The sequence below is a fragment of the Ranitomeya variabilis genome, chromosome 1 (genome assembly GCF_051348905.1).
Source record: "Ranitomeya variabilis isolate aRanVar5 chromosome 1, aRanVar5.hap1, whole genome shotgun sequence".
Classification (NCBI taxonomy): domain Eukaryota; kingdom Metazoa; phylum Chordata; class Amphibia; order Anura; family Dendrobatidae; genus Ranitomeya; species Ranitomeya variabilis.
The window spans coordinates 606,849,168-606,876,248 of record NC_135232.1 but is presented as its reverse complement, the minus strand read 5'-3'; the positions used below and the strand labels follow the sequence as shown (position 1 = coordinate 606,876,248).

The 27,081-nt window shown below is 42.1% G+C and overlaps 1 protein-coding gene and 1 long non-coding RNA gene across 3 annotated transcripts in view; one reads left to right on the top strand and one right to left on the bottom strand.

The window, feature by feature from the left end:
• Positions 1 to 27,081, bottom strand: part of LOC143770417 (Fc receptor-like protein 5) — a 160,831-nt gene that overhangs the window by 105,911 nt on the left and 27,839 nt on the right. For both annotated transcript variants that reach the window (XM_077260042.1, XM_077260034.1), the window contains exons 5-9: positions 24,321 to 24,587; positions 20,789 to 21,070; positions 18,842 to 19,087; positions 17,557 to 17,817; positions 10,758 to 11,039 (exon numbers count right to left, since the gene is read on the bottom strand). In XM_077260042.1, coding sequence (XP_077116157.1) covers positions 10,758 to 11,039; positions 17,557 to 17,817; positions 18,842 to 19,087; positions 20,789 to 21,070; positions 24,321 to 24,587 — 1,338 coding nt within the window. The remainder of the gene's footprint in view (positions 1 to 10,757; positions 11,040 to 17,556; positions 17,818 to 18,841; positions 19,088 to 20,788; positions 21,071 to 24,320; positions 24,588 to 27,081) is intronic.
• Positions 1 to 27,081, top strand: part of LOC143770466 (uncharacterized) — a 54,613-nt gene that overhangs the window by 20,936 nt on the left and 6,596 nt on the right. The gene's annotated exons all lie outside the window — the stretch shown is intronic.

Genomic DNA, 27,081 nt, shown 5'->3' with positions numbered 1-27,081 from the left:
TGCTGATGATTTTAACCCCTTCACCCCCAAGGGTGGTTTGCACGTTAATGACCGGGCCAATTTTTGTAATTCTGACTACTGTCTCTTTATGAGGTTATAACTCTGGAACACTTCAACGGATCTTGGCAATTCTGACATTGTTTTCTCGTCACATATTGTACTTCATGATATTGGTAAAATTTCTTCGATATAACTTGCGTTTATTTGTGAAAAAAAGGAATATTTGGCGAAAATTTTGAAAATTTCGCAATTTTCCAACTTTGAATTTTTATGCCCTTAAATCACAGACATATGTCACGCAAAATACTTAATAAGTAACATTTCCCACATGTCTACTTTACATCAGCACAATTTTGGAACCAAAATTTTTTTTTGTGACGGAGTTATAAGGGTTAAAAGTTGACCAGCAATTTCTCATTTTTACAACACCATTTGTTTTTAGGGACCACATCTCATTTGAAGTCATTTTGAGGGGTCTATATGATAGAAAATACCCAAGTGTGACACCATTCTAAAAACTGCACCCCTCAAGGTACTCAAAACCACTTTCAAGAAGTTTATTAACCCTTCAGGTGTTTCACAGGAATTTTTGGAATGTTTAAATAAAAATGAACATTTAACTTTTTTTCACACAAAATTTATCTCAGCTCCAATTTGTTTTATTTTACCAAGGGTAACAGGAGAAAATAGACCCCAAAATTTGTTGTACAATTTGTCCTGAGTACGCTGATACCCCATATGTGGGGGTAAACCACTGTTTGGGCGCATGGCAGAGCTCGGAAGGAAAGGAGCGCCATTTGACTTTTCAATGCAAAATTGACTGGAATTGAGATGGGACGCCATGTTGCATTTGGAGAGCCCCTGATGTGCCTAAACATTGAAACCCCCCACAAGTGACACCATTTTGGAAAGTAGACCCCCTAAGGATCTTATCTAGATGTGTGGTGAGCACTTTGACCCAACAAGTGCTTCACAGAAGTTTATAATGCAGAGCCGTAAAAATAAAAAATCATATTTTTTCACAAAAATGATATTTTCGCCCCCAATTTTTTATTTTCCCAAGGGTAAGAGAAGAAATTGGACGTCTAAAATTGTTGTGCAATTTGTCCTGAGTACGCTGATACCCCATATGTGGGGGGAACCACTGTTTGGGCGCATGACAGAGCTCGGAAGGGAAGGAGCGCCATTTGGAATGCAGACTTAAATGGATTGGTCTGCAGTCGTCACGTTACATTTGCAGAGCCCCTGATGTACCCAAACAGTACAAACCCCCCACAAGTGACCCCATATTGGAAACTAGACCCCCCCAAGGAACTTATCTAGATGTGTTGTGAGAACTTTGAACCCCCAAGTGTTTCACTACAGTTTATAACGCAGAGCCGTGAAAATAAAAATTCTTTTTTTTTTCACAAAAATGATTTTTTAACCCCCAGTTTTGTATTTTCACAAGGGTATCAGGATAAATTAGACCCCAAAAGTTGTTGTCCAATTTGTCCTGAGTACGCTGATACCCCATATGTGGGGGGGAGCCACTGTTTGGGTGCATGACAGAGCTCGGAAGGGAAGAAGCGCCATTTGGAATGCAGACTTAAATAGATTGGTCTGCAGGCGTCACGTTGCATTTGCAGAGCCCCTGATGTACCCAAACAGTACAAACCCCCCACAAGTGACCCCATATCGGAAACTAGACCCCCCAAGGAACTTATCTAGATGTGTTGTGAGAACTTTGAACCCCCAAGTGTCTCACTACAGTTTACAACGCAGAGCCGTGAAAATAAAAAAAAATTTTTTTTCCCACAAAACTTATTTTTTAGCCCCCAGTTTTGTATTTTCCCAAGGGTAGCAGGAGAAATTGGACCCCAACAGATGATGTCCAATTTGTCCTGAGTACGCTGATACCCCATATGTTGGGGTAAACCCCTGTTTGGGCACACGGGAGAGCTCTGAAGGGAAGGAGCACTGTTTTCCTTTTTCAACGCAGAATTGGCTGGAATTCAGATCGGATGCCATGTCCCGTTTGGAGAGCCCCTCATGTGCCTAAACAGTGGAAACCCCCCAATTATAACTGAAACCCTAATCCAAACACACCCCTTACCCTAATCCCAACAGTAACCCTAACCACTCCTCTAACCCAGACACACCCAACCCTATTCCCAACCGTAAATGTAATCCAAACCCTAACCCTATCTTTAGCCCCAACCCTAACTGTAGCCCCAACCCTAGCCCCAACCCTAGCCATAACCCTAGCCCTAACCCTAGCAATAACCCTAGCCCTATCACTAGCCCTATCACTAGCCCTAACACTAGCCGTAACACTAGCCCTAACCCTAGCCCTAGCCCCAACCCTAGCCCTAACCCTAGCCCTAACCCCAACCCTAGCCCTAACCCTAGCCCTAACCCTAGCCCCAACCCCAACCCTAGCCCTAACCCTAACCCTAGCCCTAACCCTAACCCTAACCCTAGCCCTAACTCTAGTCCTAACTCTAGCCCTAACCCTAACCCTAATGGGAAAATGGAAATAAATACATTTTTTAATTTTTTTATTTTTCCCTAACTAAGGGGGTGATGAAGGGGGGTTTGATTTACTTTTATAGTGGGTTATTTTGCGGATTTTTATGATTGGCAGCCGTCACACACTGAAAGACGCTTTTCATTGCAAAAAATATTTTTTGCGTTACCACATTTTGAGAGCTGTAATTTTTCCATATTTGAGTCCACAGAGTCATGTGAGGTCTTGTTTTTTGCGGGACGAGTTGACGTTTTTATTGGTAACATTTTCGGACACGTGACATTTTTTGATCGCTTTTTAGTCCGATTTTTGTGAGGCAGAGTGATCAAAAACCAGCTATTCATGAATTTCTTTTGGGGGAGGCGTTTATACCGTTCCGCGTTTGGTAAAATTGATAAAGCAGTTTTATTCCTCGGGTCAGTACGATTACAGCGATATCTCATTTATCTTCATAGTGCCGGATGTCAGCTGCGATATGCAGCTGACACTCGGCCGCGATTGGCCGCGCTCCCCCCGTGAGCGCCGCTGATCGGTGATGATGTACTATCCCGTCGGTGGTCATACGGGCCCACCCCACCTCGACGGGATAGTACGTCAGATGTCAGAAAGGGGTTAAGGAACAATCTAATTTATTGAAGAATAAATTTGCTGTCCAAAAATATCCTTCTTATCTTATTTCTAACACCTTCAAAAACTCGGCAAAATTAGACCATGTATTGAATTTTATTACACAATATTCTGATGAGCACAAAAAGATTTGTGATGTCCTTCAAAAAAATTGGCATATTTTACTGAACGACCCTATATTGAATAAATTCCTTCCAAGAAATCCCTCTATCACATTCCGAAGGGCTCCCACTATCAGGGACCTAATAGCCCCCAGTCGCCTGAAAAGAAATATTAATGTTAATGAGGTTACAAATAAGGGTATATTTAAATGTGGTACCAAGAATTGCCTTTGCTGCCTCAGTATTAATCACAGAACTAAGAATATTATTTCTTTCACTACCAAAGAGAGTTTTATGGTCCCCTTTTTCTTGAACTGCAACTCCAACTTTGTGATTTATGTTATTGAATGCCCCTGTGGAAACCAATATGTCGGGAGAACTACACAAGCATTACACCTCCGACTTAATTCGCATCGATATAATATAAAAAATGGTCTCCTTACCCATGGCCTTTCTAGGCACTATACCTTGGTACATAATAAAGATTTTAAAGCTGTAAAAATTAGTCCTATTGATCACATCCCAGCACATGTCCCTAACAGAGTCATGAAACTGAACAGAAAAGAGGTTTATTGGATTTACAAGCTAGGCCGTCTGAAACCTCATGGTCTTAATGAAATTACTTAAGTTTTTATCTGATTTTTGCGGGCTTTTAATGTATGTGGGCTGACTATTTTTTCATATATATATTTTTATATTTTTTTATATCTATTTATATTTTTATTATTAACATCTTTTATATATGTTTGTAGAACTAAAAATTACCTTAATGATTTTAATACTAAGTTTTAATGGTTGTAAGGCTTTGCTTATATTTATATATTATGTCTATGTGCTTCTTCTTTGTCTAATCATTAAGTTTCTGTGCCTTTCTGGGAAGCCAAAACCTTTTTTGTGCTCTGCTGGCGCTTGAACCCGTCAGCTTTAGTCCATATGACTGGGGGAGCATTTGTCCTCTGGACTATCCATGAATTGGTCAGATGTGCCCATTTTCTCTCACTTCCAGTGAAGTGATCCTCATTTGGTGTATGCTCCAGCATTTTAACTCCCCGTTTCTTAACCCCTTCCTGACATCAGACGTACTATCCCGTCGAGGTTGGGTGGGCCCGTATGACCACCGACGGGATAGTACGTCATACGCGATCGGCCGCGCTCACGGGGGGAGCGCGGCCGATCGCGGCCGGGTGTCAACTGCATATCGCAGCTGACATCCGGCACTATGTGCCAGGAGCGGTCACGGACCGCCCCCGGCACATTAACCCCCGGCACACCGCGATCAAACATGATCGCGGTGTACCGGCGGTATAGGGAAGCATCGCGCAGGGAGGGGGCTCCCTGCGGGCTTCCCTGAGACCCCCGGAGCAACGCGATGTGATCGCGTTGCTCCGAGGGTCTCCTACCTCCCTCCTCGCTGCAGGTCCCGGATCCAAGATGGCCGCGGCATCCGGGTCCTGCAGTGAGGGAGGTGGCTTACCGAGTGCCTGCTCAGAGCAGACACTTGGTAAGCCTGCAGCCCTGCACAGCAGATCGTCGATCTGACAGAGTGCTGTGCACACTGTCAGATCAATGATCTGTAATGTCCCCCCCTGGGACAAAGTAAAGAAGTTAAAAAAAAATTCCCCACATGTGTGTATAAAAAAAATAAAAAAAATATCCTAAATAAAGAAAAAAAAAAAAAATATTATTCCCATAAATACATTTCTTTAGCTAAATAAAATAAAAAAAACAATAAAAGTACACATATTTAGTATTGCCGCGTCCGTAACGACCCAACCTATAATACTGCCCCACTAGTTAACCCCTTCAGTAAACACCGTAAGAAAAAAAAAAAAAAACGAGGCAAAAAACAACGCTTTATTATCATACCGCCGAACAAAAAGTGGAATAACACGCGATCAAAAAGACGCATATAAATAAACATGGTACCGCTGAAAACATCATCTTGTCCCGCAAAAAACGAGCCACAATACAGCATCATCAGCAAAAAAATAAAAAAGTTATAGTCCTGAGAATAAAGCGATACCAAAATAATTATTTTTTCTATAAAATAGTTTTTATCGTATAAAAGCGCCAAAACATAAAAAAAATGATATAAATGAGATATCGCTGTAATCGTACTGACTTGACGAATAAAACTGCTTTATCAATTTTACCAAACGCGGAACGGTATAAACGCCTCCCCCAAAAGAAATTCATGAATAGCTGGTTTTTGATCACTCTGCCTCACAAAAATCGGAATAAAAAGCGATCAAAAAATGCCACGTGTCCAAAAATGTTATCAATAAAAACGTCAACTCGTCCCGCAAAAAACAAGATCTCACATGACTCTGTGGACTCAAATATGGAAAAATTACAGCTCTCAAAATGTGGTAACGCAAAAAATATTTTTTGCAATGAAAAGCGTCTTTCAGTGTGTGACGGCTGCCAATCATAAAAATCTGCTAAAAAACCCGCTATAAAAGTAAATCAAACCCCCCTTCATCACCCCCTTAGTTTGGGAAAAATAAAAAAATTAAAAAATGTATTTATTTCCATTTTCCCATTAGGGTTAGGGTTAGGGTTAGGGCTAGAGTTAGGACTAGAGTTAGGGCTAGGGTTAGGGCAAGGGTTAGGACTAGGGTTAGGGTTAGGGTCAGGGCTAGGGTTAGGGCTAGGGTTGGGGCTAGGGTTAGGGTTAGGGCTAGAGTTGGGGCTAGGGTTAGGGCTAGGGTTAGGGTTAGGGCTAGGGTTAGGGTTAGGGCTAGAGTTGGGGCTAGGGTTAGGGCTAGGGTTAGGGTTAGGGCTAGGGTTAGGGCTAGTGTTACGGCTAGTGTTAGGGCTAGTGATAGGGCTAGGGTTATTGCTAGGGTTAGGGCTAGGGTTAGGGTTGGGGCTAGGGTTGGGGCTACAGTTAGGGTTGGGGCTAAAGATAGGGTTAGGGTTTGGATTACATTTACGGTTGGGAATAGGGTTGGGTGTGTCTGGGTTAGAGGAGTGGTTAGGGTTACTGTTGGGATTAGGGTAAGGGGTGTGTTTGGATTAGGGTTTCAGTTATAATTGGGGGGTTTCCACTGTTTAGGCACATCAGGGGTTCTCCAAACGGGACATGGCATCCGATCTGAATTCCAGCCAATTCTGCGTTGAAAAAGGAAAACAGTGCTCCTTCCCTTCAGAGCTCTCCCATGTGCCCAAACAGGGGTTTACCCCAACATATGGGGTATCAGCGTACTCAGGACAAATTGGACATCATCTTTTGGGGTCCAATTTCTCCTGCTACCCTTGGGAAAATACAAAACTGGGGGCCAAAAAATAAGTTTTGTGGGAAAAAAAAGATTTTTTATTTTCACGGCTCTGCGTTGTAAACTGTAGTGAAACACTTGGGGGTTCAAAGTTCTCACAACACATCTACATAAGTTCCTTGGGGGGTCTAGTTTCCGATATGGGGTCACTTGTGGGGGGTTTGTACTGTTTGGGTACATCAGGGGCTCTGCAAATGCAACGTGACGCCTGCAGACCAATCCATTTAAGTCTGCATTCCAAATGGCGCTCCTTCCCTTCCGAGCTCTGTCATGCGCCAAAACAGTGGTTCCCCCCCACATATGGAGTATCAGCGTACTCAGGACAAATTGGACAACAACTTTTGGGGTCCAATTTATCCTGATACCCTTGTGAAAATACAAAACTGGGGGCTAAAAAATCATTTTTGTGAAAAAAAAAAAGAATTTTTATTTTCACGACTCTGCGTTATAAACTGTAGTGAAACACTTGGGGGTTCAAAGCTCTCAAAACACATCTAGATAAGTTCCTTAGGGGATCTACTTTCCAAAATGGTGTCACTTGTGGGGATTTTTAATGTTTAGGCACATCAGCGGCTCTCCAAACGCAACATGGCATCCCATCTTAATTCCAGTCAATTTTGCATTGAAAAGTAAAATAGCGCTCCTTCCCTTCCGAGCTCTGCTATGCGCCCAAACAGTGGTTTACCCCCACATATGGGGTTCGTCGTACTCAGGACAAATTGTATAACAATTTTTGGGGTCCAATTTCTTCTCTTACCCTTGGGAAAATAAAAAATTGGGGGCGAAAAGATCATTTTTGTGAAAAAATATGATTTTTTATTTTTACGGCTCTGCATTATAAACTTCTGTGAAGCACTTGTTGGGTCAAAGTGCTCACCACACATCTAGATAAGATCCTTAGGGGGTCTACTTTCCAAAATGGTGTCACTTGTGGGGGATTTCAATGTTTAGGCACATCAGGGGCTCTCCAAATGCAACATGGCGTGCCATCTCAATTCCAGTAAATTTTGCATTGAAAAGTTAAATGGCGCTCCTTTCCTTCCGAGCTCTGCCATGCGCCCAAACAGTGGTTTACCCCCACATATGGGGTATCAGCGTACTCAGGACAAATTGTACAACAAATTTTGGGGTCTATTTTCTCCTGTTACCCTTGGTAAAATAAAACAAATTGGAGCTGAAATAAATTTTGTGTGAAAAAAAGTTAAATGTTCATTTTTATTTAAACATTCCAAAAATTCCTGTGAAACACCTAAAGGGTTAATAAACTTCTTGAAAGTGATTTTGAGTACCTTGAGGGGTGCAGTTTTTAGAATGTTGTCACACTTGGGTATTTTCCATCATATAGACCCCTCAAAATGACTTCAAATGAGATGTGGTCCCTAAAAAAAAATGGTGTTGTAAAAATGAGAAATTGCTGGTCAACTTTTAACCCTTATAACTCCGTCACAAAAAAAAATTTTGGTTCCAAAATTGTGCTGATGTAAAGTAGACATGTGGGAAATGTTACTTCTTAAGTATTTTGTGTGACATATGTCTGTGATTTAAGGGCATAAAAATTCAAAGTTGGAAAATTGCGAAATTTTCAAAATTTTCGCCAAATATTCATTTTTTTCACAAATAAATGCAAGTTATATCAAAGAAATTTTACCACTATCATGAAGTACAATATGTCACGAGAAAACAATGTCAGAATCGCCAAGATCCGTTGAAGCGTTCCAGAGTTATAACCTCATAAAGGGACAGTGGTCAGAATTGTAAAAATTGGCCCGGTCATTAACGTGCAAACCACCCTTGGGGGTGAAGGGGTTAATTATTTCTTTTTGTGGTATGACATGCTCCCAAATAATTTGACAAACACATTTCCACTTTTAATATAATTTTTTTTAAATATTTATTAATAAAAAAGTATTTTAACTATGCTTCAACACTGGCAACCTGTGTTCTACAAGAGTCTGTCCTTCCAGCTCAGTAGCTCAAAGTAAATGCCTTCACCCCTGAATTTGTTTCATTTTTCCTATGTGAGTTCGGTTCCACTTTCAGTGAGACCATGCTTTTCTTTTTTTTTTCTCTCTCTTTTCAATTTTTGTTATCCTATAAACAAAAATAAGGCTAAATGTGTAAAATATCAATTTGTATTTCGCTTCCAAATGCTGACGTGTACTTAAACCCTGTATCCCTATGACTCTTGTACAATATTTGTAATATGTCCTGATGAAGGGGTCACCTGAACCCTGAAACGCGTAGAATAAACCACTTTGAAACCTCTACAATTTTTGGAATTCTTCTTGCGGCAATGCGGGGATGATCCTTTTTTCCTACCTAAGTGGAGGTTAGTAATAGGGGAGGTGTCTATAAGGTGCCCCCATTACTAACCCCACAGTCATATAGTATTTTAAAAAAAGCACAAACCCAGAATTTTAGTCCTTTAATTGAAAGAATGACAGACTCCTTAAATGAATATAAATTAAAGCATACTTACATCATCGGCCAGTCCCCAGAAGCCAACAGAACAGAATTAAACTAATAAACAACAATATTCCTCACCTGTCTGCAGATAAGAAAATAATCCATTTGTCCCATGATGGTTTTAGCTCTGCTTCATCTAGATGGCAGGCTGCATTATTGCATGATGCGACTATAGAGCCTGCCATCCAGCAGAGACACTGAGCAGCGTGTGGTAGCGCTGCTCTTTTTATCGCTGTAAACTCCTAAGAGCTGACTGATGTCACCACGAGCGTAAGAAAGTTCTCACGCACACGGTGCTGTCAGAAAGGTCCTGGGAGTTCACAGCCACTGAACTCAGGTCAACTCACTAACATCAGCTGAGCGGTGTTACAACTTTTCCCACTGCGCTTGCACTGACGTCAGTGAGTGGAATACAGTTCATTGGCTGTGAACTCCCAGGACGTTTCTGATGGCACAGCGAGCACGAGGACTTTCTCACGCTCGTGGTGACGTCAGGTCATAGGAGTTTATCGCTAGATACTGAGCAGCGATAGCACACCTTGCTCAGTGTCACTGCTGGATGGCAGGCTCTACTGTATAGTCGCATCATGCAGCAATGCAGCCTGCCATCTAGATGAAGAAGAGCTAGACCTGTTGCGGGACAAATAGATTATTATCTTCTCAGTGGACAGGTAAGTAATATTGTGGCTTATTATTTTAGGAGACATTGGCTTCTGTGGGCTTAGCGATGACATGAGTATGGTTTAAATTAGACTCATTAAAGGAGTCTGTGTCATTCTTTCAATTAAAGAACTTTATTCTGGGTGTGTGTTTATTTAAATATAACTATAGGATTAGTAATGGATAGATGTCTTATAGACCGAACAATACAAAGGTGACATCAACCTCATAAATATGAACCCCACTTGCCACTACCACAGTGCAAGTGGGTACAGCAGCGCAAAGCACCAGAATTGGCGCATCTAATAGATGCGCCTTTTCTGGGGTGGCTGCTATTTTTAGGCTGAGAGCACCAATATCCATGACCCCTTAATAGTCTTAGAATACCAGCCCCCAGCTTTCTACTTTAGCTTGGCTGGTTATCAAAAAATGGGGGGGACCCCACACCGTTTTTTTTAAATACTTATTTAAATCATTTTTATATACGGCGTGTGAATACTCTATTTTTGATAACCAGTCTTGCTGAAGCTAACAGCTGCAGCCCGCAGCTGTCAGTTTTGCCTGTTTGGTTATCAAAAATACAGGGGAACCCCATGTCATTTTAAAAATTTTTTATTTATTTATAGCGCAGGTTTTGGCTGATGAATAATTCCATCCGCCGCCACCTGCTCTCACTGTCAACAGTTGAATGCAACTGTCAACATTGTCCCCTTCTAGTGCGACAGTGATGTGAGTGGTCTTCACTTCAGCACCCGATGCCGATGAACAGTGCGAACAGTACAGCTGATTCTCAGGCACCGGTATGTGTCACACTGATGACACAGGGATGTCATCCATGTGTCATCATTGTGCAACTGTGCAGGACGTTTTGTGGTCCGTGCTGCTCCCAGAAACGCTGACGTCTGAAAGAGCCCTTAGTGAACTCAGTCGTTTACCAAACTTTGGCCGACTTTTGCCAATTTTTAGCAAAAAAACTTGGGAATCCTAACACAAATTTGAGATTTGCAAATGTTTTCAGAAACAAGTTCGCTCATCTCTAGTGGCCAGCACTCTCGATCATCACTATTAAAAACCCTTAACCAGTATGTTTCTCCTCCAGACACACAACCGTCTCACCTTGTACATTAATAGATAATGTCTCACTCTTTTTCTTCACAGTATTGGTGGACGATTTTGCCTCACATGCATAACTCCCAGAATCCTCCAATTGGGCAGATGAAAGTTTGTATTTATTAGATTCACTGAAGTCTTGCAAAATCTTTCCATTTTTATAAAAGGCAAAGGCCAAACGTGTTGACTGTCTCATTAGACTAATCGTGGTGTGACAGGTTAAGGTCATGTCAGCTCCTTCCACCACCGGATGTAAATTTAGTCTGATTTCTGGAGAGCTAAAAAGTTCTAAAACAAAATTAAAACAAAGTATAAAATAATCATATTGTAAAATCTCCACAATGAATCTTAGACAGTAATTAACTTCATCTGCTACAGTGAAGAAATTAGTAAGTCTACTTAGTACTCCTAATGCTCAGGACGTAAATTTCATGTGAAGTCAAAATTAAAAAAGAGGCATGAAACATAAATAAGTATAGCTTATAGTAGTTGATAGAACTAATGACTTGAAAAACAAAGTCATAATGGAGCAAAAGCCCTGGGGCTCACCCGTTAATGTGCTCCATTTGTTTTTTCTCCAACTGTCCCTGAAACCCAAACAGTTGACTTCTCTTATTTCAGAACCATCCCAAGGTGAACTGCGGAGCAATGAGTCAGGACTCTGAACATTTTTTATTACCTTTTTGTGCATTACTGCCCTTTTCCAAGATGGCGTCTTTGGTCTCATGTGCAGTGTGTCTTCCTGCTATAAAACTCCACCCCAGCCTTCAGTCTGTGCATGAGTATTCTGCCTTACATCCAGTTCCTGACCTCCTTGTGACTCCCTGGCTACATACCTGCTCCTGTGAACCTGTGGGGTTATCCTGCTAATCTGCTCTGAGTTCCTGCTGCATTCACCAGTTCCAGTAATCCTCCTTCATCTGCTGCTCGTGTTTACTTCCATCTGCATTTGCTGGACATGTAAGCTGTTGCTTCTCTGCAAGAACCTGAGATTATTACCCAGACCTCCCTGGTTGAGCTAAGATATTATTTGAACTGCCTTATAGCATATCTATCTGTGTTTTGGACTAAGCAAGGACTTATTCGTGTCAAGTATCCTCAAGAATAATTGTGCTTCATAGACTTTCTGCGTGATTGCATTTTCCTCTGAAGTTTCCTATAGACTGCTGAGCTGCATTCGATATTTGCACCAAGTGTTGTGGACTTGAGTTTCTCTCTGCACCTGTTTGAATCACCTTGTGATAATATAGACTTTACCACTTATAAAACTGTGTCCTGTAGTTGTCTTGTTCCATGCAAAGAGTCTCCTGAGTTATCCCCTATAATTATTACAGGATACTCTAGACTAAAAAAAAATGAGACTGCTGGAACAATGACTGCAGAAAGCAGACTAGAGCAGGTGTTTTCCATAATTAGATCACTGCAGAAAGATGTGGAAGGTCTGCAAAAGAAGTTTGGAAGCTTTGAACACAATCAACAAGTGTTTGGATAGACTTTGCAGGACTTAAGCACCCGCATGGCAGCCCAGGAAAACAAACTTGCTGGCATGGAGTCCCAGTATGGATGGGCTTTTCAGGACATAAGCACGCAAATAGCTGCACAAGCGACTTTTCCCTCTGGGCAACCGCCACCAGCTAGCCCACCTAAGTTGCCCCATTCAGATTTAATGGTGATCGCGACAAATTTTGTGGCTTTGTGAATCAATCTATGCTATATTTTGATGTGCATGCTGACCATTTTCCTAATGATAGATCCAAAGTATTGTGTGTAATAATGCTGCTGACCGCACGAGTGCTCGCCTGGGCGAATCCGATAATTGAGTCTCGTGACCCACGGTTAAATAACTTGGATGATTTCTTGGCCGCTATGGCATTAATGTTTGATGATCCTAATCGCAGTGTAACCACTGAATCTGCTTTATTGTCTTTACGCCAGGCAAAACATTCTGTTATTGAGTATGCTACTGAATTCAGGAGATTAGCGGTAGATACCAATTGGGACAGTTATGCACAATTGCCTATTTTTAAAAGGGGTCTGTCTAGTATTGTAAAAGATGAACTAGCTCGCTCTGAGTCACCACAAGAGCTAGAGACATTTATACAGCATTGGGTGCGCATTGACATTCGCCTTACTGAGCGTAGGCAGGAGAAGTTTGCGGTATATAATTGAATTTCAAACTTTTCCCTTCCTTCCAAAGAGCCTGCAGGTAAAACATCTCAGGAGGTGGATGAGGTACGCATACAAATTGATTCCGTTCAGAGGCGTGAGATCAATGAGCGCCGGGAGCATCGCCTTCGTGAAAGTCTATCTTTCTACTGCAGCCAGTCTGACCACTTCTTGATCAATTGTCCTAAGTGTCCTAGACGGCCTAACAAGGTGCTAGCAGCTAGTAGGAGAGTATGACAACTGTGATGATGAATCTGACATCTCTGAATGTAGCCTGCCTTTAAAGGCTGTATTCCATTCACTTTCCATGACTTCACCCCCCAAGGAGCTTAAGGAAAAGAACTCTCACTGTTCTCTCCCTATTAAGATCCTGTGTTCAGGACAGTGGATTTCCAGTGCAGCTATGATTGACTCTGGTGCAGGTGGCAATTTCATGGATATCGCATTTGCCAAGGAACATGGTATTGAAATTCAGCAAAGAGCCTCTCCAATTACCATGGAAACAGTGGATGGGTCATGTTTAATCTCTGGGCTTGTGGATCAGGAGACCATTCCCCTTGAAATTTTGTTGGAGCCTAATCATCAGGAGCAACTTTCTTTCTTGCTAATTTCTTCTCATTTTCCTGTGATTTTAGGCATTCCTTGGTTGCATCTCAGAACCCAATTATCAACTGGGAGACCAAGGAGATTATCTTCCCAACAAGGAGCAACTCAGCGTTAACAAAAGCTGTCCCTGAGTCCACGGCTACGGAACCACATGGACAGGTATTTTCTTTACCTCCAGCATATAAAGAGTTCTCTGACATCTGTGACAAGAAGAATGCAGATCAGCTTCCTCCACACAGGCATTATTACTGTCCCATTGAGCTGCTTCCTGGGGTAGCTATTCCTTTTGGTAACGTATACCCTTTGGCGGCACCTGAGCTTCAAGCCTTAAAGGAGTATATGGATGAAAATCTGGCCAATGGCTTCATACGTCCTTCTTCCTCACCAGCAGGGGCACATATCTTTTTTGTAAAGAAGAAGGATGGGACCCTGTGTTGACTATAGGGAACTCAATAAGGTAACCGTAGGAAACCGTTACCCTTTGCCTCTGATTCCCGAATTACTGGAAAGAGTCCGCCATGCTAAGGTGTTCTCTAAACTGGATCTTCGTGGGGCTTATAATTTGGTGCGTATTCGTCCAGGGGATGAGTGGAAGACAGCATTCAGATGCCGGTATGGACACTTTGAATCTCTTGTGATGCCCTTCGGGCTTTGTAACGCCCCTGCAACGTTTCAATACCTTGCTAATTACATTTTCAGAGATTTGTTGGACCAGTTTGTAGTGATCTATTTGGACGATATACTAATCTTTTCTGACTATCTGCAGGAACATGAAGAACATGTAAAAACTGTTTTAAGACGTCTGAAAGAGAACCATCTGTATATTAAGCAGGAGAAATGCAAGTTCCATCATTCTGAGATACAGTTCTTAGGTTATATCATCTCTCCCCAGGGGCTGAACATGGAATCTGGTAAGATTCAGGCTATCCTTGACTGGCCGGTACCCAAGAACGTTAAGGAGGTCCAACGTTTTATTGGTTTTGCAAATTTCTACAGACGCTTCATTCGAAATTTTTCTGATTTTGTCCGTCCCATTACTTCCTTGACAAAGAAGGAAAAGCCCTTTAAGTGGTCATCACAGGCTCAAGAAGCTTTTAATCAGCTTAAGATCTGTTTCACATCAGCACCACTGTTGATACACCCAGATCCAACACTTTCTTTCATTGTGGAGGTGGACGCTTCTGATAATGCTTTGGGGCTATTCTCTCCCAAAGAACTGGAGAGAAGGGTCTGCTACATCCTTGTGCTTTCTTTTTCCGTAAAGGCTCGTTGGAACTTATTTTTAAATCAATTTAACTTTGTTATCTCGTACCGTCCAGATTCTCGTAATGGGAAGGCTGATGCTTTATCCCGAATCCATGCTGCGGATTCCGTACCTGGAGCCCCGTCCAAGACCATTCTATCTGATGCCAATTTCATTGGAGTTATCCACGATCAGGGCTTGTGGAAGGAGTGCAGGGAGGCCTATGACGGTGATGTATTTCTGGCCAACCCACCTGTGGATATTAATTTTGTCTTTAAGGGTGGCATGTGGTTCAGAGATCGACGTATCTACATCCCTGAGGTCGTCCGTCTGCAGATCCTCAAGTTGGTACATGACTCGAAGTTGGCTGGTCACAGGGGCGTACAGAAGACACAAGAGGTCCTGAGCCGATTCTTCTGGTGGCCAACTTGCCTGAAGGATACCAAGGACTATGTTCTCTCTTGCGAGGTATGTGCTCATTACAAGACTCCTCATGTGGCACCTACGGGTCTTCTACAACCATTACCTGTTCCGTCCCGCCCTTGGGGGTCTATATTAATGGACTTTATTGTGGAGCTGCCTACATCGGGGGGCATGAATACAATCATGGTGGTAGTTGATCGCCTGTCTAAAGCTGCTCATTTTGTTCCGTGCACCGGCCTCCCCTCAGCTAAAGATACAGTGAACTTGGTTATACAGAATGTCTTTCGGTTGCATGGGGTTCCGGAAGAGATCATCTCTGACCGTGGAGTGCAGTTCACTTCAAGATTCTGGAAAGGGTTTTGCTCTGCACTCAATATTAATGTCTGTCTCTCTTCTGCTTACCATCCCCAGACAAATGGTCAGACTGAACGTACCAACCAGACGTTGCAACAGTATCTAAGATGCTATGTCAGCCATCTCCAGGATGATTGGTTGGAGTTGCTGCCGTTAGCTGAATTTTCATATAACAATTCTCAGAGCGCCTCCACTAAATTTACACCTTTCTTTGCCAATCTGGGTTATCATCCGTGTATCTTACCTAGGTCTCCAATTAATTCTCCGGTTCCGGCAGTGGAGGAAAGGCTGACTGCGATGAGGCAAAATCTGGAGGTTCTAAAGGAATCCCTGACCACAGCTCAAGAACGTTATAAGAGATCGGCTGATAGATTCCGTAAACCTGCACCCATGTTCAAGGTAGGAGATTCCGTGTGGTTAGCAACTAAGAATCTGAAGTTAAACGCTTCATAGACTTTCTGCGTGATTGCATTTTCCTCTGAAGTTTCCTATAGACTGCTGAGCTGCATTTGATATTTGCACCAAGTGTTGTGGACTTGAGTTTCTCTCTGCACCTGTTTGAATCACCGTGTGATAATATAGTCTTTACCACTTATAAAACTGTGTCCTGTAGTTGTCTTGTTCCACGCAAGAGTCTCCTGAGTTATCCCCTATAATTATTACACAATGGAACCTATGTAGTGGAACAGGGTTTGGATGTGGACCCAGTATTAAGCCACCTTCCTTCCTAAATAATAATTTTAAGGAATAATGTTATGACCCCAATGGCAGAGGGTCTCAAAAGTACATACCAAGTCTGCAAACATAAAAAACCAGCTCATAGGGCAGTGGTAACTGGGCTAACTGTATATCTAATCCTAGCACCACAAATAGCAGCAGCCGGGGAACGTGCCTACGTTGGTTCTAGACGTCTCGCGCCAGCCAGAGAACTAACTAACCCTAGAAGGGAAAAGATAGACCTTTCTTGCCTCCAGAGAAAAGACCCCAAAAGTTGGATACAAGCCCCCCACAAATAATAACGGTGAGGTAAGGAGAAAAGACAAACGTAAGAATGAACTAGATATTTAGCAAAGAGAGGCCCACTGACTAATAGCAGAATATAGTAAGATGACTTATACGGTCAGCAAAAACCCTATTAAAATTTCCACGCTGGATATTCAAGAACCCCTGAACCGTCTAACGGCCCGGGGGGAGAATGCCAGCCCCCCTAGAGCTTCCAGCAAAATCAGGAATCACATTTAGTACAAGCTGGACAGAAAATAAGAGCCATACAAATAACCAAAAAACAAGGAAGCACGACTTAGCTTAATTTTGCAAGAACCAGGACCAGCAGACAGGAGCAAACAGAAAGGATCTGATTACAACGATGCCAGGCACTGGACTGAGAATCCAGGAAGCTTATATAGCAACAACCCTGGACTAACGACCCAGGTGGGTGCCAAACTGAGAAAGACAATCCCAGAGTCATATCATCAGTGACCACAAGAGGGAGCCAAAAAAGTCTAATTCACAACAGAATAAGGACTTGTAGAAGGCACCACTTACCGTTATGTAGGGTCATTGGCTTGGCATGAAACCATCCATAGTGTATGAGATTGGGTAGTTGGATTATGGACCCAAATAGAGGAGTTGGTTGACTTTTGTAAATGGGGGAAATATTGGTATTATCATCCTTAGAAGGGTATCCATCATCAAGATAATGTCGACTTTTCCTTAGACTTTGATGATCTTAGGATAGGCCATCAATATGAGATTGTTGACCCATTGAAGCGAATTTGAACCTGCACTGGTCCTTAATAAGTAGCTGGCATACACATAGGTGGTATGAAGAGACTGCTGCTAGCAGCATGGGCCTCAGACTTGGATGCCCACCAATCTGATATCCTAACTATAGACCATCAATATTCTAAATCTTGAAAATCCCCTTGAATTTAATTGAAAAATTAATTGGACTACTGTATGATATACTATGAAAAACAATGAACCCTTGATATCTACACATTTCAGACTTACCTGCTATTGAAATATACTCCTCAGCATCATAGATTTTAGATATAGACCCTGTGTTTATAAATCTTGTACACTTATATTTTCCTGTAGCATTTTTGGTAACAGTTCCAAGTATTAAGTCAGACTGAGAACCCAAAAACTGTATCATTTTGTCATCCTTGTAAAATGTGGTATTAACAGCTGAGCCAGTGCGCCACATTTTACATTTCAGTGTCACGCTGTCCCCTTCATAGATGGAAAGAGGTACTTGTAGGATAAGCCATACTGGAATAAAGAGGAAAAACTGTAAACATAAATCTTATACATTACTAAAACCACATGAAATCTGATCACCGATATTATCTGTTTCCGGATTGAAAGCACAAAATAAAATATTTTAATATGATTAAAAAAAATCAGTGACCAATGTCAGTAAGCTGCTCCTAAAGCCATAAAGGTGGAACAAAATAAGAATTAGGCTGGGCATACATTTTAGATTGCTGTTACCTATATGCTCTTTAGGCCAATAGCTGTTTCTCCTGATACTTTCTTACATACGCATACAGGTGCTTCTCACAAAATTGGAATATCAACAAAAAGTTAATTTATTTCAGTTCTTCAATACAAAAAGTGAATCTCATATATTATATAGAGTCATTACAAATAGTGATAAGTGAATATGCTCATTGCTCGGGTTTTCCCAAGCATGCTCGGGTGGTCTTCGAGCATTTGTTAGTGTTCGAAGATTTAGTTTTAGTCACGGCAGCTGCAAGATTTGCGACTGTTAGCTTGATTACATGTGGGTATTCCCTAACAACCAGGCAACCCCCACATGTACTCAACTTGGCTAGAAGCTGTAAATCATGCAGCTGAATCAATAAACACTAAATCTCCGAACAATAACAAATACTCGGAGACCACCCGAACGTGCTCGGGAAAACGAGTATATTCGCTCATCACTAATTACAAACAAGATAAATCTGTAGGACGTCTATCTCCCTTGAAAATAAATCATCAGGCGTGTTGAAATCCTAAAGCCCTATCTTTTTTCCCTATAATATCTGCTGGTGTTATTAAATTAGAACATCCTCAACTGGTCCCATTGAAATAGTTGAGGGTGCTCATCTTTAAAGGCTATCTTTAGTCTTAAAAGTCATATGAAAATTTGTTCAAGAATTTGTACATATTCAGGCTGGAGGAAAAGTAATCCTCATCTCCACTGATCTTTATTCAGCCATACTAACATATTTTTTGCCCTATCAGCAGTAGCTAAACTTCAGAGATTTTAGAGTTGAACTGTTAATCTTACCAAAGAAAACATCCAGATGAATAGAGTTGCTCCTCTCACCCGATTCACCCTGGCACTGGTAATGTCCAATATCTGTGTCGCCAGTACTTAAAATGTTTAGTGTTCTTTCAGTCAAGCGTAGCTTGACTTTGTCTTTATACCAAGAAAACGTTCTGCTTGTCTGGTCTTTGCATGTCAAGGTGATTTGCTCGTATCTAAAGACTTTGTTCCAATTTGGGTAAGCAGACAGCACAGGATTAATGGACTCTATCATAAAGACACAATGTCATTTATTAAAATTATCATATTCATATAAAGAAAACATACATTTTACTCAATGAGATAGTTTGGTCCACCCCTGCATGGCCACATCTATTAGCCAGATTACTCTCTACATTGAGATTGGGAATATTAACTTGGATCTTGTTATTGATTTCCCTCCTTTCCTGACCTAGGTCCTGTATCTCATATCTGGAGATAAGACGTCTACATTAACAAGGTCCATAACATTTTATGGTGTTAATTGTGAAGAATGGATCAAGCCTTCACCTGACAATCAATGGTCTATCCAAGTTAAATTCCAAACTAGTAGACCCAACACTGGACAGTATTTCATATATTGAAGATTAATGAACCATCAAATTGATTTGAATCCTGCATTGGAATTCATTGGGGAATAATATCCTTTAATTGTATGATCAAGAAGTGTCCTTCAAAACTTCTACTTTCCTGGAAATATAGAAAGACTTCAGGAAACGGCATCTGCAACTATGACCAGATCTGGGGTAACCCATAAGCTTAAGAAGTTATTCAGGACTGAGAACTAGTGATGAGCTAGTGTACTCATTGCTCGGGTTTTACCGAGCATGCTTGGGTGGTCTCCGAGTATTTTGGCATGCTCGGAGATTTCGTTTTCATCGCCTCAGTTGCATGATTTGTGGCTGCTAGACAGGCTGAATACATGTGGGAATTCTCTAACAAACAGGCAACCTGCAAATGTATTCAGGCTCTCTAGCAGTCGCAAATCATGCACCTGCGGCGACAAAAACTATATCTCCGAGCATGCCAAAATACTCTGAGACCACCTGAGCATGCTCAGGAAAACCCGACTAACGAGTATTTTCACTTGTCACTAGTGACTTGTAGAATAGAAGAAAATCCAGCTCATGGCACTTTAATTGGTACAGAGGAATAAAAGCAAGGATTTCATGATAACATCAATGTGTTTCTGGTGACTAAGGCACCCGTTCCCTGGCCCCATCAGTGCTTATCTCCAAATTCCCCGCAAATGGGATTCAGACATATGTGCCGACAGGACCATAGACTGTAGTGGTACTGGCAGAGCGAACATGCACTTTGCTATACATTATTTTTGGGGGAATATACCTATTGGAAGCGGACACTCAGACACCATTTCTAGATGCATACATTCTCAAACATTATGAAGGTGCACGAACGTGCTCTGCTGGCACCAGTACAGTTTATGGACCCATCAAATCCCATTTTGTGGGGGGTTCAGATGTAAGTACCGATGGGGCCACTAAATGGGGGCTGAAAAGCAATGTGATAGCACTCTTAGACAAAGTGTTCATTTGTGCCCCACGCCACATGGATATGTTAATGTTAAGCTGAATATCTTTCCACTTTAGTGAAGTGACTAACTGAAATTTTATCTATGGTACTTTATTAGAAACTACTTCAATATCCAGATTTTGAACCACTCGGCCTTGCCAGAAGCCAACGTGATTACCTCAACCCTAACCACTGTAATGGTAAGTGGGATCCTGTAGGTAAATTTGTGCTGCTGCTTTTGTTTCTTCTGTAGTTGTGGTAGGAACCAGAGTGTTACCAGAATGAAGTGAGTGACATTTTTGTCTAATGCAAAGTGCCATATAGAGTTACTTACCTTGTATAAGGACTGACAGCTCTTTACTCATCTTCCTCAAAGTGTCATATAGAGTTGCTTACCTTGTATAAGGACAGAAAGCTCTTTACTCATCTTCCTCACACTGTTCATTATTGTTCTTACTTCACATGTATAATCCCCAGAATCATCCATTTGAACGAACTGAACTGTGTATTTATTAGAGGACCCAAATTCTCGGACGTGCCAACCATTTTTGTAAAAAGCAAATTCTAATTCCGTGTCTGCTCTAAAAGGATTAAGAGTTGTCATGCAAGTCAAAGTCATGTCCATCCCCACCGATATCGGATATTGACTTATTTTTACTTCTGGAGGTGAAAACAACTCTGGAAGATATCGGAAAAGGCAAAATACATTAGTAATACTATACACACGTGGTCAAAATTGTTGGTACCCTTCGTTTAATGACAGAAAAACCCACAATGGTCACAGAAATAACTTGAATCTGACAAAAGTAATAATAACTAAAAAATCTATGAAGAGGAACAAATGAAAGTCAGACATTGCTTTTCAACCATGCTTCCACAGAATAAAAAAAAAATAAAACTCATGAAACAGGCCTGGACAGAATTGATGGTACCCTTAACTTAATATTTTGTTGCACAACCTTTTGAGGCAATCACTGCAATGAAACGATTCCTGTAACTGTCAATGAGACATCTGCACCTCTCAACAGGTATTTTGCTCCAGTTGTCTTGTGTTTGAAGGTTGCCTTTTCCAGATGGCATGTTTCAGCTCTTTCCAAAGATGCTCAATAGGATTTAGGTCAGGGCTCATAGAAGGCCACTTCAGAATAGTCCAATGTTTTCCTCTTAGCCATTCTTGGGTGATTTTAGCTGTGTGTTGTGGGTCATTATCCTGTTGCAAGACCCATGACCTGTGACTGAGACCAAGCTTTGTGACACTGAGCAGCACATTTCTCTCTAGAATCCCTTGATAGTCTTCAGATTCCATTGTACCCTGCACAGATTCTAGACACCCTGTGTCAGATGCAGCAAAGCAGCCCCAGAATATAACAGAGCCTCCTCCATGTTTCACAGTAGGGATAGTCTTTTCTTGATATGCCTTATTTTTCCATCTGTTAATATAGAGCTGATGTGCTTTGCCAAAAAGTTCCATTTTTGTCTCATCTGTCCATAGGACATTCTCCCAGAAGCTTTGTGGCTTGTCAACATGTTGTTTGGCAAATTCCAGTCTGGCTTTTTTATGATTTTTTTTTTCAACAACGGTGTCCTCCTTGGTTGTCTCTCATAAAGTCCAGTTTGGCTCATACAACAACGGATGGTGCTTGAAGTTCACCTTTAATCTGTTTATAAGTTTTTCTGGGCTCTTTTGTTACCATTCGTATTATCCGTCTCTTTGACTTGTCATCAATTTTCCTCCTGCGGCCACGTCCAGGGAGGTTGGCTACAGTCCCATGGATCTTATATTTCTGAATAATATGTGCAATTGTACTCACAGCAACATCAAGCTACTTGGAGATGGTCTTATAACTTTTACCTTTAACATGTTTGTCCATAATTTTCTTTCTAATCTCCTGAGACAACTGCTTCCTTCGCTTCCTCTGGTCCATGTTGTGTGATACACACCATGTCACCAAACAGCACAGTGAGTATCTGTAGCCCTATATACAGGCCCACTCACTGATTCCAAGATTGTAGACACCTGTGATGTTAGTTAGTGGACACACCTTGATTTAACACGTCCCTTTTGTTACATTATTTTCAGGGGAACAATCATTTCTGTCCAGACCTATTTCATGAGTTTTAATTTTTTTTAAATTCTGTGGAAGCATGGTTGGAAAGCAATGTCTGACTTTCATTTGTTCATTTTCCTAGATCTTTTGTTTATTACTTTTGTCAGATTCAAGTTATTTCTGTGACCATTGTGGGTTTTTCTGTCATTAAACGAGGGGCACCAACAATTTTGACCACATGTGTACACAGTAAGCCAAAAACAACACACTGAGGGCTGAATCGTAATGGCATGGTCCATGGTATTCATTGCGTTGCCATGACCATATTTTTGATTGGAGTGCTATCTTGGTAAGTATAAATTTCTCCCAAAAGAAGAAACACCATGTTCCATAATGGACCATAGGCCTGGCTATAGGCATCAAAATCCTGGGACCAACTGAGTGTTTCAACCCAAATCAGAACCATGGGAAGCAAAATGATTTAAAGGGAATCTATCAGCAGGATTGTGCTCACTAAACTGCAGACAATGTCAGGTCGGCGCCGTTATACTGATTAAAATGATATCTTGGTTGATGAAATCCATCTTTTGGTTGTTTAATATGTATTTTTAGTTTTCAGTTAATGAGATTCTGGTACTTCGGGGTGGCCTGTGGCCGGGGTCTTTATGTTGTGTTCTACTTACATATGCATCTGTATGGGCTTATGACAAGTCATTGATCCCTCACTGACCTGTCCCCTATTTTACATAATGAATAGAATTTTGTGGGGTTAGAATAATTTTTTCTACATTCAACAAAATGGCATGAGCGGCGGCGCCTGTGCAGTATCATGTATTGCAAAATGCATATAATATTGTCGGGTAAAAGAAACATTTACTTCATCAAAATGGCATCAGCATCGGAGCATGCGTGTAGCATCTATTTTTTTCATCTGACAATGTTATATGCATTTTGTGATACATGATATTGTGCAGGTGCTGCCGCCAGCTCCATTTTGCTGAATGTAATTTTTTTTGTAACCCCACAATAGTATATGCAGTATGTAAAATAGGGGGCAGGACAGAGAGAGATCAGTGACCTGTCATAAGCCCATTCAGATGAATATGTATGCAGAGCACTACATAAAGCCCCGCCCACAGCCCTGCCCACAGCCTTCCCCACAAGCCCACCCCGGAGCAGAATCTCATTAACTGAAAACTACAAATATAGATTAAGCAACAACCACAAGATGGATTTAATCACCCAGGTATAATTTTAATCAGTATAATGATGACAACCTGATAGTGTCTGTAGTTTACTGAACAAAATCCTGCTGACAGGTTACCTTTAAGTGTTCTCAGGTGCTACCAAGCATCACAATGGACCACAGGGATGGCTAGAGGCTCGAAAGTTCAGGCAGCAGCTGAGTGCCTCAATTCAAAACAGAACCATGGGAAATGAGGTGTTGTAGATCTTTTCTGGTCTGTGCCTAGGATCAAAATGGACCACTCGACTGCCTATTGGCACCAAAGTTCGGGCACCAGATACATTTCTTAACCCAAATCAGAATAATGGTAAACATGGTGGCATAGGACTTCGTTAGTCTGTACCATCAAACATCGTAATGAACCACTGGACACCCAGAAGTGCTAGAGCCAGTTACTTCAAGTGCCTCCATGCGATTCAGAGTCATAGGGAATAAAATGCTATAAGTCTTCTCTTGTTTACTACTAAGAATCACAAAGAAACACTGGACTTACTAGACACACAAAAGTCCTAGGGCCAGCTAAGTGCCTCCACACAATTCAGAGTCATGGAGAACAAGGTGCTAAAGGTCTTCTCAGGTCTGTGCCACTAAGAATGACAATGAACATCATATATAAAGGTGAAAAGGACATTACCTGTGACTTCAATAATCTCTTCAGCTGTAGACTCCTTTATTTCGTTCTTGAAGATGGCCTTTTTCGCACACTTATATCTTCCTGTCACAGTACTGTCCACTTTCCCAACAAATAAATATGTCTCGTAGTTCATAGGTTTCACTAATTCATAGTTTCTGAAAAATGAGACTTGAGCATTGGTTGTATTCACATCAAGCCGACTGTCACAATTCAGGGTTAGGATATCGCCTTCGAAGACATAGCGAGAAACCCTCAGTATGGTAAGATCTGGTAGAAGGAGGCATGAAATGTAGACAGATTTTACAATATGATATATGACCAAAATATTGTGAAAGGGAATCTGGCACCACATTTGACCTATCTAAACTATTAATATGGGCCTACAGGTTATAGACTGCTGAAAACAGTCCTCCATGTATGTCTCACATCAGATGTGTTATTGCTGAGAAATCTTCTTTTATCACTTTTATAAATGACCTCTTCCAGGCTCTGGGGAGGATGGTACTTGGAAGACAACTCTGCCTCCAGAGCTTGTTTTAAATTTAAAGGAAGTTTCCAATGTGAAGAGTAATGGTTACCAGTGGAATGTGTGATGGCCACTCCCTGCTCTCCTGATCTCACTGCAGAGCTGTGTGTGATTATACCTTACACATCTGCAGCTTCCTCTCAGCTCCCATCTCAGACGAGGTAAAATATTGTTGCAATACAGCTCAGAGAGAAGCAAAAAATTTTTTGCAAGAAGATAAATTTCATTTCTCCTGTTCTGTGTTAGTTACTTGTCTCACACTGGTAACTCCCCTTCATGTGTAATAATCTCTGGAGGCAGAGTTATCTCCCCAGGCAGCATCCTCCCCAGAGCCTGGAAGAGGTCACTTATACACTGTAAAGTGATAAAAGATGATTTCTCAGCAACAACACATCTGATATGAGACATACAGTGAAGACTGTTTCCCCAGAGCCTGGAAGAGGTCACTTATATAAAGTGATAAAAGATAATTTCTCAGGAACAACAAATCTGATGTGAGGCATACAGTGAATACTAGAAATACCAGAGAAAAAAGACTAGGCCAATAACGGTATGCACATGTAGCGCCTCCACTGCCGCAGGGCCGAGGGGTACCCGGGACCGGGCCTCTGAGTCTCTGCTCTGGGGTTGTCACGGTGGCTAGGCCCGGTCCGTGACCCTGCTGAGGGGCATACAGTAATAGATGTGGATGGTGGTGGTGGTGCGGTGCAGTAAATAACGAGGACACCAGGTTGCAGTCTCTTTACCTCTTTACTTAAGGCTTCAGGTGTCCAACCCAGGGCACTGTTAACCGGGCTGTCTGAGACCGGCCGGTCCGAAGGCACATCAGGAGTCCCCTTCACAGGTGGGAATCAGCGTCTACCTTCTAGCGCCTGTGTGTTGTAGTCCTTCCCTGCTGAGCACCCCGGGATAGTTCTCACAACTGCTTCTGTCTGTCTCTGATGCTCGTTCTCTCCGTCCCCCAGATGATATGGCAGGACGCACCCGTATGATGGGGTAGGCCTGGAGTTATTCTGGGACTCTAGAGTTGCCCCTCTCCCACAGCTGCCTCCGTTGTCTGCTTAGGTGATATGTGTGAGACAGCCAACCTATAATTGGCTGTCCTGCCGTGGTTTGAAGTATTGCTTAAAGTCTCTTACTTTCTCGGCGTTCCGGCCACCGACTGTTTGCGCCTCAGAAGGATGTTGCCTCGGTCTTACAGCACAACTCCAACTTCGCTTCTTGTCCTTTCTTTAGGAATCTGTCAGGATCCCATCCCTGACAGGTCCTCTCTCTAGCTCTTCCCAGTTACTTCTCTGTCTTCCTGTCCAACCCCCAGTTTTACCAGAGTGTGAGGAGTGGCCTACTAGATAGAACCACTCCCCCTGGTGGCCGGAGTGTGAAGTGTAGTGAGAGTGTTACCTGATCAGGTGAACTCCTTTAGTGCAGTCAGACGTAACATCACCCCCCTTAGCGGCGGAGCGGCATTACTGCAACGACCAGGACTCTGGGGCGCTGCACTCCCCCCCGGTTAAATCCAGTACTCCCGGACTGGGAAAACAAGAACAACAGTACATGTTAACAGGAAACACACAACAATTTGAAATATCATAAACAATTAAACATAACAGTGCTTCCCTTTATGGGAGGTGAGGACTTCTTGAACGTTGCGAAAGTTAGGTCATGCACAGTTTATGACTCTCAGTTCAGTGATTGAAACAGCGGGGACCCTGGGTAAACAAAGGGGTCCCCTTTTAGAAGCTTTTGGAGCAATTCACTGTCCATTACTCCGTTGTCCATTTTTTTAAAACCTGTAACAGAGGATATGCACACAAACATTTTCAACTAAATAGCAGCCCTCATTAATACCTCCAACTTTTGTAGCGGAGGGGAGTTTGATTCTGAGTGCTGCGCGTAGACCTTCGCAGCGCAGGGGTTGCTACTGGCCTAACAGGGCCCAATGTGCTTGCTACCGCTGGTGTAGTGCACTGCCTTCTAGCTACACTTCTAGTGAGTCTGGGTAGCACTGGCAGGCTAGAGCTCTCAGGGCTGCTGCTACCAACAGTGGGTACGACAGATTCGCCGATAGCAGAGGGAGGACTTGCCGGTTCAACGGTTGGCATGGCATCTTCAGGTCGGATCTGCTGAGCTTGCTGAGGCTGCGGGACCGGATGATCTGGTACCACCATTGTTTCTGGTGGGTCCGGCTGTTGGAACATTAGAACAGGTACCACGATGGCCTGATTTATCTGAGTC